The sequence below is a fragment of the Nematolebias whitei genome, chromosome 21 (assembly GCF_014905685.2).
Source record: "Nematolebias whitei isolate Nwh7 chromosome 21, NemWhi1, whole genome shotgun sequence".
In the NCBI taxonomy this organism is placed as follows: Eukaryota; Metazoa; Chordata; class Actinopteri; order Cyprinodontiformes; family Rivulidae; genus Nematolebias; species Nematolebias whitei.
Window position 1 is genome coordinate 5,008,899 of NC_056518.1, and position 11,950 is coordinate 5,020,848.

At 42.9% G+C, this 11,950-nt stretch overlaps 1 protein-coding gene across 1 annotated transcript in view; it reads right to left on the bottom strand.

Moving 5' to 3' along the window:
* Window positions 1–3,267: 3,267 nt before the first annotated feature.
* Window positions 3,268–11,950, bottom strand: part of LOC119427636 (ribosomal RNA processing protein 36 homolog) — a gene marked incomplete at its 5' end in the record, with an annotated part of 85,912 nt that continues 77,229 nt past the window's right edge. The window contains 1 exon segment of the mRNA XM_037695274.1: window positions 3,268–3,384. Coding sequence (XP_037551202.1) covers window positions 3,268–3,384 — 117 coding nt within the window.

Genomic DNA, 11,950 nt, shown 5'->3' on the forward strand with positions numbered 1-11,950 from the left:
AGGTTACAATAATCCACACTTTTAATCCAGGTTACACTCTTCCCTCAATGACACATTTTACAAAGTAGCTACATATTGTGCATGTATAAAGATACATTTGTATATAATTTTGTGTACATTTTTTTAAGCTATTTGACTAACTTTTATTTTTTATTATTCAATATTTTACTAACAGAATAGTAAAATAGCAACCTGTTTTTTGTGTGAATTGCTATGTCAGTCAAATGTTCAATTTTGGAATAAAGGGGTGGAAATTAAAACGTTGTGGGTTTTTTTGCCGATTCATCGATTAATCGAAAAAATAATCGGTCGATGAATCGATTATTGAAATAATCGTTAGTTGCAGCCCTAATATATATATACATATACATATATACATATACATATATATATATATACATATATATATATATATATATATATATGTATATGTATATTTTTTTTCCCCTTAAACCCTCATTCTCCGTTTGACATTTAGGGGCGGGGGGTAGGCTGCCTGGTTGTGGTCTGGGCTGTGGGTGGGCGTTGGGCCTTGAGGGGCGATTGGGGAAGGGGCCGATGCTCCGGTTCTCCCTGGGTTGTTTGGATCTTTTGATCAGGGTTTGTGGTTGCGATGGCCGGCCCTTTGGCTGGGGTGGCTGCCAGGTTCCGGCGGGGCGTCAGCTGTGGTTGTGTGTGTGTGGTCGTTGATGGTGTATGACAGGCTCGCCCTGGTGGCTGCCTGCCGAGGCCTGGGTGCCCTGGCTCTGTCGGGCCTCTGTTGGGGGGTGGTATGACCTAGGGGCTCGGTGTCCATGGCCGGATCTATTCTGGAGGGGCGGGTTGCTGGCGGGGCCTGTGGACTCGTCGCTGCAGCCTCCTGGGGTTTCTGCATTGTGATTGCTGGGGATCGCCCAGGGCTTCTCTTTGCTTCTCTCTCTGGGGGGTGTGGCTGTCCCTGGTGGGGGATTCCCGGAGCTCCGGGCTTGGGGACTGCTGTGTGTCTGTGGCTCCGGCCTTCCATGTGTTACCATCGTGTCCTGTGGGGACGGTTTCTGTGGGTCCCTACATCCACTATTGAACATTTTTATGGAGAAACCTTATAGTGACAAGCATGCTCACACAGGTGTTTAGATTCAGGTGTTTATCTGATACACACTCAGTTGGGTTGTTGAGGCCACTAAATACATCTTGTATTACCATGTACTGTATAAAATACTTTCTAATTATGTTATAAGTATCATTATATATGTTGTTTGTTGTCGTGGTTTCTCGTTTTTGTCTCGTTTTTTTTTTTCTCTCTTTCCGCAGGTCTAGAGGCAGACTTCAATGATGTTGATTTGTATTCTCTTTAAACCTCTCTCTCTCCTCTATTCCTATCTCCATCTTCACCTTTTAACCCTTCTCCCACTTTTCTGCTTTGTTTTCTTCTTTGTTTTTCATCCCCATGTCCATTATATCTGAAACAAACCCAAAGCAAATTCTAATAAAATTTAATTTATATATCAAGTGGAGCATTAAGACCAGCCATACTGCTCTGCTTGTGAAAGTAAATCTGTTGGACATCACTTTGACACTCAGACAATAATTCTGTGTCACAACGCCAGACAGGACAAGGGAAGAATTTTTTTTACTTTTTTAAATCAGTGCATATGCGAGTTCAGTGTGGTAATGGCTTTCAGGAAAAAACTGTTCTTGAATCTGTTTGTTCTTGTTCTTATACACCTGTAGCGCTTGTAACAAGTCAAACAGTTCAAAACCTGGGTGTGAACTGTCCTTGATTATGCTTTTTGCTCTGTTGAATCAGTGTGATGTGTAAATATCCATCAGGGAGGGGAGAGGGCAGCCAATTATCTTTTGTGCTGTCTTGACTAGTCTCTGAAGCCTCTCCCCATCAGCCAAGGTGCAGCTACCGTACCATTTCTTTAAATCATTTTTTGCTTTTTCAGCTAATATTTAGCTGTTTTTATGTTAATTTTAGCTTTTTCAGCTAATTCCACATTTTTTTAGCTCATTTCAGCTCTTTCCACTTCCTTTTGTTTAAGCTTCTTTCTGCTTTTTCAGCTACTTTTCTGCTTTTTTGCAAATTTCAGCTTTTTAAAAATTTCCTAATTTCCTCATTTTGTGCTCATTTCTGCTTATTCAAACCTAATTCAGCAAATATGTATTCTTTCTATTTTCTTCTGCTAATTTAGGCTTGTTCTTCCATTTCAGCTACATTTCAGCATGTTTTTTTATAACTAATTTAGGCCGTTTTTCATCAAGTTCTTCTGAAATAAGCATTCACACTGCATTTTTGCAGGAAATGCAATTTCTTTAGTTTTAATAGCATGCTGAATTCATTACTAGTTGAAAGTTAGAGTTTAACTCAGGAAATGACACTTTTGTGTCTAATCTGGAGAAAAACCTCCTGCCCCGTTTCCAAGTTATTATTATAACAGTTTGTACATTTGTACCTTTATACTGGCTTCATCCTCTTTCTTTTGAAGCTCAGGTTTTTCAGGAACTTCTGGATTTTCATCCTTGAGCTTCTGAATTTTCTTGTCTTTATTCCTTTCATTTGTCAACTTCTGCTTACAGTTTTCCTCAGCGACCGATGTAGAAGATCCGCAGGAATTATTTAAATTTAAACCCTGTGAATAATAAGGTGCTCATAGCTTTACAGACTGAATCAATTTTGATGAATGTTCATTAGAAGAAAAGATGGCTGTCAGCAGCAAACTGGTTGATCCACTATGAGAAGGTGTTATTTATAACACTGAGCTGAATACAGCACCTCAGACTGAAGAAGTCATTCGGATGAAAGACAAACAGTTTCTACAGTTTTTTTTTCTTGAATGTCTAGAGGACCAGATTTAACTTTTTTTAGAGAAGAAAAATATTGTTTTATCTACAAACCTTTTGGTGATCTTCATCTTTCTTGTTCACACCGATCAGATCTTTTTTTTGTGTGTTCTTGGGCTTCTTGCATCCGGCCGCCTCAGATGCAGTTTGTACCTGATTGGATTTAGAATATTTGTTTTCTTTGGAATTACTAACATTTTTTGAGCTTTGGTCTTGATTCTTGGAGGAGTCAGACTTGTCTTTCTCCACCTCCTGAAATGATAAAACAAAAAAAAGTCATCAAAACTTAAAAAAATTCCTTTCTGCTAAAGGAAATCAGTTCGACTCACAGGTAAATTTTCTTTGGGTGCATTTTCCTTTTGAAGTTGTTTCTTTTCTTTTTTACGCTGCAACAACATAAGAACAAATTAAATGCACTATTAGCGACTGCTAAAGTGGAACCCATCAGAATTCACACAATTTCTGCTGTGTATTAACCTGTTTTTTACGCTTGTTTCTCTCAGTTTTGCTCTTTTGTCGTTCTTCTTCTTCTATAAGTTCCTTGGCAATTTTATCGGCTTCCTACAAAGAACAACATTAGAACCAAATCTGCAAAAATACACAAGCAAGTTTGCTAAACATTGTAAAACATTGTATCCTAAAACATCCGTACATCCATATGTCCACAGTGTTTCCCCTACCATTATACAAGCGGGGCGCACCACCCTGTCAACAGAGCCGAGCGCCCCGTCTACACAAATACCCAACCATAACTCCACCCACTCTGTCATGTGACCAGAAGTCTAACCTGAATGACCAACAAAGTACTCTCAAGGACCATCCCCCAAGATAGACGTGAATTAATTTCTTTAGATAGTTCCCGGGTTGTTACGGGATTTTGCACTTCATGCACAGACCTGTTCATTTGTTTAGCGATAATGGAAAACACATGGAGAATATCTTATGACGCAACTTTCATGTTAAAAGCAATCGGCTGTTATGGAGGAAACACAGCTGCATGTAAGCTGCATCACCGTTTGTCGAATGTCAGGATTGGAGATGCAAAAGCAGTCAAGTCTAGTACATGTTTTAATAAAAGTTTTAAAATCCTTTCTGTGCAACATCTTTCTTTGGTGGTAAATATGCATTTACTGTAATTTCTGGACTATTGAGCACACCCAAATATAAGCTGCACCCACTACATTTAAAAAATAATAATTTTGTACATGGGCGGCTGTGGCTGAGTGGTTAGAGCAGTCGTCCTTCAATGCGAGAGTTGGGGGTTCGAATCCACCAGCAATCACATGCTGAAGTGTCCCTGGGCAAGACACTGAACCCCTCATAGCCTCTGATGTGTGTCCCATCAGTGTATGAATGTGATCTAAAGCACTGATTAGTCTCATTAGAATAATTTGTTCAATTAGCTTTGTAGAGATCTAGTAGAGTGCTGTATGAATTGGTAAATGAGGACACAAATTGTAGTGTAAAGCACTTTGAGTATCTTGAAATAAGATAGAAAGGCGCTATACAAGTACAGTCCATTTACCATTTACATGTATAGGCTGCACTTGTATATAAGTTGTGGGTGTCCATGTTGTAACGAGAGACATTTACACTGTACACAGAAAGATTTTTTTTAATTTTTGATTAAATACGTATCGTAACATACATAAATACGTACAGAAAATGTTTTTGGTTTTTTTCTGAACAGTGCCGGTAACACGGCTGGTAAAAAAAAAATACAGTAGCCTACCATTGATTGTCATCGTAATTTTCCTCCTGCAGAGGATTTTTTTTTTAACTGCTCCTCTGTCAGCATCCACTGGAGCAAAAGTTGCTCTTTGCATGCCGCCAGTCTTTGTAAACAATTTCTTGCCACCAGTCATTACAGCCTCCCACCAAACTTGGAGTGTCACTTTAAGACACAATTCACACTAATATCGAGTGGCTGCAAACAATTTGTTGTGCCCTCAGGGAGGGGCACAAGTTCCCCTTCCTTGTTCTGTCCTCCAGTCCTTGTTTCATTGGTCCACTGTGACCTGTTTGGCAATTTCATAGGTCAGATTATTTTTTTTTTACCTTTATTTGTATGAAGACCCCCCCCCCCACACACACACACACACACACACACACACACACACCCCAGGAGAGATGTGTATTGGGCAGCTACGTGAGTGTGGGTTGTGACGAGGCTAAATGTTTTGGTTGCAGGAAGCTCATTAGCCTGTCAAAAAACAAAAATCCATAAATTAGCTGCAGCATTGTATGAACCATGGAGTTGAAAGCCTATGAAAAACGTAGCGGCTTATAGTCCTGAAATTATGGTAAATACAGGGATCTTATTTTAAAGTCACATCTTAACGCATGAAACAGAGCATAGGAGACAACAAACCGGAGGGGTTCTCCCCCCCCCCCTCCCCTTCTGTAATGAACTGACAGTTGAAGAAGTGAATTCAGATTTATTTTTAAAACAGTCAGTTAATCAAAACTGATACATATTTAAATAAAAGTTTTATTTTTTTTGTGTATGGTAAATATGTGTTTAAATAATAATATGTCATTTAGGCTCCGCATATAACCCAGGGAACAAAAGGAAGGAGGGGGCTGTTCCCCTTTCTAGCGATAAGCGAGAGGTTGGTGAGAGCCTGCGACCTGGAAATGCCCGAACTGGTGGCCCCGACCACGTCGACCCTTTTGGCAGGAAGGTTTGCCATCCAGCACATTGGACACCGGGACCCAGTCTGGCCCTGTTTCCCGGCTGTGTCCGCCCTCCTCCTGGGTTCAGCCAACAATCCCTTAAAGCTGAGGGCTCCGGTCGCCTCCTACACGGCCATCACCAAAGTCAAAGGGCTCACTGACCAGGGCTTTCCCACGTTCCTCCTCTAGAACCCAGTTTGCCGGCTGTTTTCGGGGTAAGAGCAGCGAAATACGTCGGCTGACCTATCACCCCGCCATCCTCCGGTGACCAGCTCACTGCGAAGCTGACTGACAGAATCCATCAGTGCTTGTCGCAGGTGGGGGCAGCAACAGACAACATCGCTATGCTAGCCCTTAGCATAGCTAAGGAGGCGAAGGAACCAAACCCGTTTTCTGCAGATCTGGACCAGATCGGCACGGCTGCGGATACAATCACCAACCTGTGTGCGGCGCTTGTAGCGTGCTTCGCCCGCATCTTGTCTGGGGTAATGTTGCTGCAGAGACAGATGTTGAAACTGTCCCTGTCCATCCCAGAGGACGTTAAAAAAGAACTCGTGGAAGGTCCTATGACCCCAGATGGCCTCTTCGGTCCTCATTTTCAGTTGGTCCTGAACCAGCTGCAGTCCTCATCTGACGCCCTGGGACAGGGGTTCTGAACAAGGCTCGGCCCAGATGAACTGCAGGAGGATGTCGAAGAGAGATGTTGATGAACTATTTGTTTAAGGGTGCATTCACACCAGCCCTGTTTAGTCCGCTTTAATCGAACTCTAGCTCGTTTTCCTAGAAAGTCCGGTTTGTTTAGGGAGGTGTGAACGCGGCATCAAACTCTGTCACGGAACAAAAAGACGAACTCTGGCCCGGGCTAAAACCTAGGTCTCGGTCCGGTAGAAGCGAACTCCAGCGCGGTTCGAGTGCAGTGTGAATGTAAACAGACCGAGACCCGCTGCGCAGGGTAAACAAACACGCATTTCTCTTACCTTATATGGAGCCGTAAGCTGCCTTGTGTGAAAAACAATATTCTCCATGGTCTTCTGTCTCATCTTCTGCTCATGCTAAGTCCATTTTTGAAAAATGACAAAATATAACTCCTAAAACTGCTAAAACTTGATGGCACTTCGTTTTTATTTTTATTTATTTTCTGACTGGCTCCAGGCAGAAGGAGAAATCCCACACAAGACAGGCTCTAGAGCAATGTGGATATCCTAACTGGGCCTTCCTGAAAGCAGAGAAGAAATCCAAACAGGACTCCAGTCAGCCAACAGGTGAAAAGGAGGAACCCAGACCCAGACCAGTGGTCATTCCATATGTTGAGGGAGTATCAGAGAAACTGAGACGTTTATTTTCTAAACATAACGTCCCAGTGGCTTTTAAACCCCAAAAATACATTACGGCAAATACTGGTTCATCCCAAAGATCCAGTCCCCCGGCACAAACAGAGCAATGTTGTGTATGCTGTTCAGTGTCAGGAGGGCTGTGATCAGTCTTACATCGGGGAAACAAAACAGCCACTGGCCAAAAGGATGGCCCAGCACAGAAGATCAACATCATCAGGCCAGGACTCTGCGGTCTACACTCATCTCCAGGCCAGCAGTCACTCTTTCAGGGATGAAGATGTTCACATCCTGGACAGAGAGGAACGATGGTTTGAGAGAAGAGTAAAGGAGGCCATCTTTGTGAAAATAAATCGTCCATCATTAAACAGGGGTGGAGGCCTACGTGTTCAACTGTCCCCCTCTTACAATGCTGTGATTGCTAGTATCACTCAGCCCTCTGTGAACAGTAAACAGCCATCAGTGTGCTAATGATCCATTGTTAGGCTGATGGTCCTTTTTGAGCATGTGATCAGCTGGTTTTGGTTGTCAGCAGCAAAACTGGTTGATCCACTCTGAGACGGTGCTATTTAAGAGACTGAGCTGAATACAGCACCTCAGACTGAGGAAGTCTCTCGGATGAGAGACGAAACGTTTCTACATTTTTTTGTTGATTTGCTTCGTTTTGTTTTTTTGAATGTCCAGAGGACCAGATTTAACTTTTTTAGATTTTTCTACCTGGATTATTGAGCATGCATCAGGATATTGTGGCTCTTCCAACACAAATGTCTGTTACAGTACCTGGAATCTGACGTAGATTAACTATGAGAGTAAAAATATATTCCATCAGTCTTAGTTCAGAAAGCAGTGTGTCCGCCGCCATGTTGATAGAAATATAGCATCTGTCCGTGCGTGAGTGTGCGCATGTGGTTTAACACAAAGCCTCAGTGGGGGATGTTTACATTATCAGCGGGCGGTCAGCGAAAAACCTCCACTCTGGAAGGTGGGTTCAGAAACCTCCAGATTCAAAGAGGGGGGTCACTGGTGTCGTGTAAATCATCAGCAGAACCGCAGAGAGAAAGCTGCGGATATACTCAAAATACGCGCCGTGTAAACGGCCCCTAACGCTGAGAGGAGGAGGAGGGGGGAGACTGCTTCTTGTCTTTTTGCAGAGAAACACGGAGCAACTTTCTGCTCATAAATTGAAGCCTTTTGACAACACGCACTGCACACATGAATGCCGTCTGTGGGCATCACCAGCACCATAGACATACATTATACATAGATTAGGTGCGGCAACTCTATACAGCTCTGGGTGTAAACTCGTAGTCTGTTTCGTCATATGTCTGCGTTGTACCTGCCTGCGTGCTGAAACCACGTGACACCTTGCAGCCAATACCGAAACTTGACACCGAAAAAAGAGTGACGTTTCAATACATACACCGACCGGTGCAGTTCGGTAGGTGCCATAAAAGAACCTTGGTTCGGTACTCAGCCCTATCCACAACCGTTGCAACTTTTTCTGTGGGCCCCCCACCAGCCTTCCCCAGAGGACAAATGGCCCAGATGCAACAAAGATCTGGGACTCTCCAAGGCAGAGACCAGCAACAGAACGGCCCGTGGCCGAATCAGATGCAGGACATGCAGAGACAGTACGGTGATGGTTTGCCGGGGGTGGGGGTTGGGGGGGGGGGGGTGTTACTGAGATGAGCAGGGTTTTTAAAGTGAAAAATAAAAAAACTTTCAAAAAGAGTTTTTCCATTCAGACAGACGGAATTAATCTGTTACGTTTTTTGTAAGCACATCCTCAACAATTAATGAAACGGTTAGCCTGAAGCAACCGTTCAAAGGTAAACAAAAACAAAAGCAGTTTTGGTGTAATGACACACAAACAGGAGATGGAGCAGCTGCGATCAGCGACTCCTCCATCCACCCACCAGCCCCGCCTCTTCATCTGTCAGAGGAGGCGAGCGCTGAGGGCAGCTGTCAGAAAACACAGAGTGAAAAGATGTTTAACAAAAAGTTAATGTCCAAAAAACACAGGGACCTTTCTGTCCCCGCACACTCGGGTAAAAAAACATGCATACTTCCACATTCTGATAATAAACAAAGGAAATTCCTCCGTTTTTCCTTCCAGGGGGCCTGTTTTCAGTGCAACTGTCTGCCGTTCGGATACGCGCTCGCCCCAAGTACGTTCTGAAAATGCATGGAGGTAGCCCCCCAGCCGCTTCGAACGAGAGGAATAAAAATCCTGTTTTATCTGGACAACCTCCTGCTGTTCTCTCGGTCCAGAAAAGACGCAGAGACACAAACAGTTGTTCTAGTGAATCATCTTTCTCATCTGGGATTCACGATCAATTGGGAGAAGAGCTCTATAATTCCGTCTCAGCGAATTACATTCCTGGGAGTGAATCTAAACTCAGTGAACATGACAGCTGTCCTGCCAGAACAGAGGGAATCCCTGATGTCATTGCTTCAGCTCGTCCGGCCCCTCAGAACAGTAACAACGCTGACAGTCATGAGACTGCTTAGAATGATGTCAGCGCAGGGGCGCAACTACATATTTTTGAGGTGGATGCGAACACATCATCGGCGCCCCCCCCACCCGCTCCTTTTTACTTGCCGCCTCATACAGCTTAGTCATGCACTTAGAAAATACAGTAGTAATAATACAGATTTTTTTAATGTTACATATTATATCAGGTGATCATTTCAATCATAAACAAATAAGAAGTTTTATAAAGTACAAATATTTAACAGTAGTGGTACTCAGTCAGTGCTCAACATTTTATGTAGCGGAAATATGACATCTTAACAGCCTGGAGTCCATGTCAGAGTTTTAACATTTATGACATTTAAACTGTTACATTCCGTGACTTTGCATTTGCCCATTTGTCAAGTATAACATCAAATGAAATAGACCGTGCCACACTGTTTTCAATAGAGATCACTGCTAACTGGGACAAGCGATCATTGCTCATATTTGAACGAAGGTATGTTTTGATGAGCTTCAGCTTGCTAAATGATCTCTCTGCAGATGCAACTGTCAGAGGCATGGTTAAAAATATTCTAAGGGCTACTGTCAAATTTGGAAATACCAAATCAAGGTCCTCTTGAATTAGGAAATTTAACTTTTCTAGAGCCTTGTAACCCTTCAGTAGACGGCTTGCTGGGTATATTTCTTGAATGATATCTCTTGAAACATCACAAGTGGTCAGGGCATATGTGGTCACTGATTCCTCCAGCTCAGCTTTTGTCATGTGCTCCATTTTAGTGATGAATTTAAATTTCTCAGACACAAGTTGAAAATTGGAAAACCTCTCAGACAGCTCTTGGAGGAGTGTGTCAACAATAACATTGAAAACCATGCACCTGAAGTGCCTTGTGGGTTCCTTTTCATGATGACCAGTGCATGAATTGTCATCTGGGAAATTCTTTTGCTTCCTAAGTCGTTTCTCTTTGAACTTAGAAGAAGCATCCATTTCGATGGCTATTTTGCTTGCAATGTCAAGTGACTTCTGAAAGCCCTCTTCTCTATATTTGAGCAAAAACTCTTTCAGAGACTCGATTAGCCTAATGGCTGTGTCCATTGACACATCTGCTGCTTGTAGTGCCTTGCTTGCAAAGTTGATCTCACATAATAAGGCATACCAAATTATGAGGCACACAAGGAACTCCATACTGACAATCTCATCAGATAGTGATTTTGCCTCTGAGACAATCTTGCTGTCTCCTGCCACTTCTCCAAGCTTTTGTAGTGCATCTAAAATTCCCCCCATCTGGAAACGTATAGCTTTGACAGAGTCTAGCTTTGCCTCCCACCGGGTGTCACTCAGAGGCTTCAGTGTGATGTCGACAAACTCTGTGAGAATGTCCCACCTCTTCACAGAAGACGAAAAGATTGTGTACAATCTTTGAACAGTGCCAAAAAAAGTGAGACACTCTCTGCTAGATGAGGCTGCATCACATAACAAAAGGTTCAGGCTGTGGCTGCAGCAGGGGATGAATAAAGCCTCTGGACATCTCTGTTGTATTAAAGCTTGAACACCCTTGTTTATTCCCCTCATATTAGAGCCATTGTCATAACTTTGCCCTCTACAATTAGCCAAATCCAACCCCAGACTCTCCAGAACCCCTGTTAGTGTATCTGTGAGGCCTTTCCCAGTTGTGTCCTTCACAGCAGTGAACCCCACAAAAGACTCTGCAATAGTGACTTTTTTCTTCTCATCAGTATCAATATATCGAATAATGACTGAGGCCTGCTCTTGCTTTGAAATATCAGGTGTGCAGTCCAGTTCCACTGCAAAGTACTTAGAGGCTTTGATCTGGGCAGATATTTTACCCAAAACACACTCTGATATTGAATCTAAAAATTCATTCTGAGTGCACCATGTCAGATATCCAGTGGTTTGTTTGGAGGCTGCCTTTCTAAGATGTTCTGCCAGTGTGACATCATATCGTGCAATGAGCTCAAGGATTCCCAGAAAATTTCCATTTTTAGGATTTCCTAACTGAGAATTTTTCCCCCTTAGTGGCAAGTTTCTCTCTGCAAGGAAGAGTATGCAGTCAATAACTCGAGTCAACACACTTCTCCAGTATGCTTTTTCAGCTGCCATGGTTCTCTGCAGTTCACTATCAATAGTCTTACCTAGGCGTAAGCGAGATATCATTTCTTTCCACATCAGATAAGCATTTATGTGAGAACTACTGGTTTCATGGTGCTTCAGTGTTTTTGAAAGACATCGCCAGTTACTGTACCCTGCCACAAGGCATGTATCAGAAACTTTAGCTTCACCAAAAAGCTTAAACGCAAAACAATAGACTCTGCTGGTATTTTTGGAATACAGTAACCAATCTCGTTCAACTTTCTCTCCATTAGACAGTATACGAAAACAGTACGCTTTGGAAAAACACCTCTTATTCTTCTCTGATCTTGGATATGGACCATCAGAAACTTTCTGTGGGCCATTTTCAACCATGTACTGCCTAAATGTGTCCCCCATTTTGTGTGGTAAAGGCCATTCGGATGGATCTTCTGAATAAAGCCTTGCCTCAGCCCTCTCCTCTGCAGCTCTGTACTTCTCTCCCTCTACATCATCATCTGGACCTCTCTGCTCCTCTCCCTCTTCATCATCTGGACC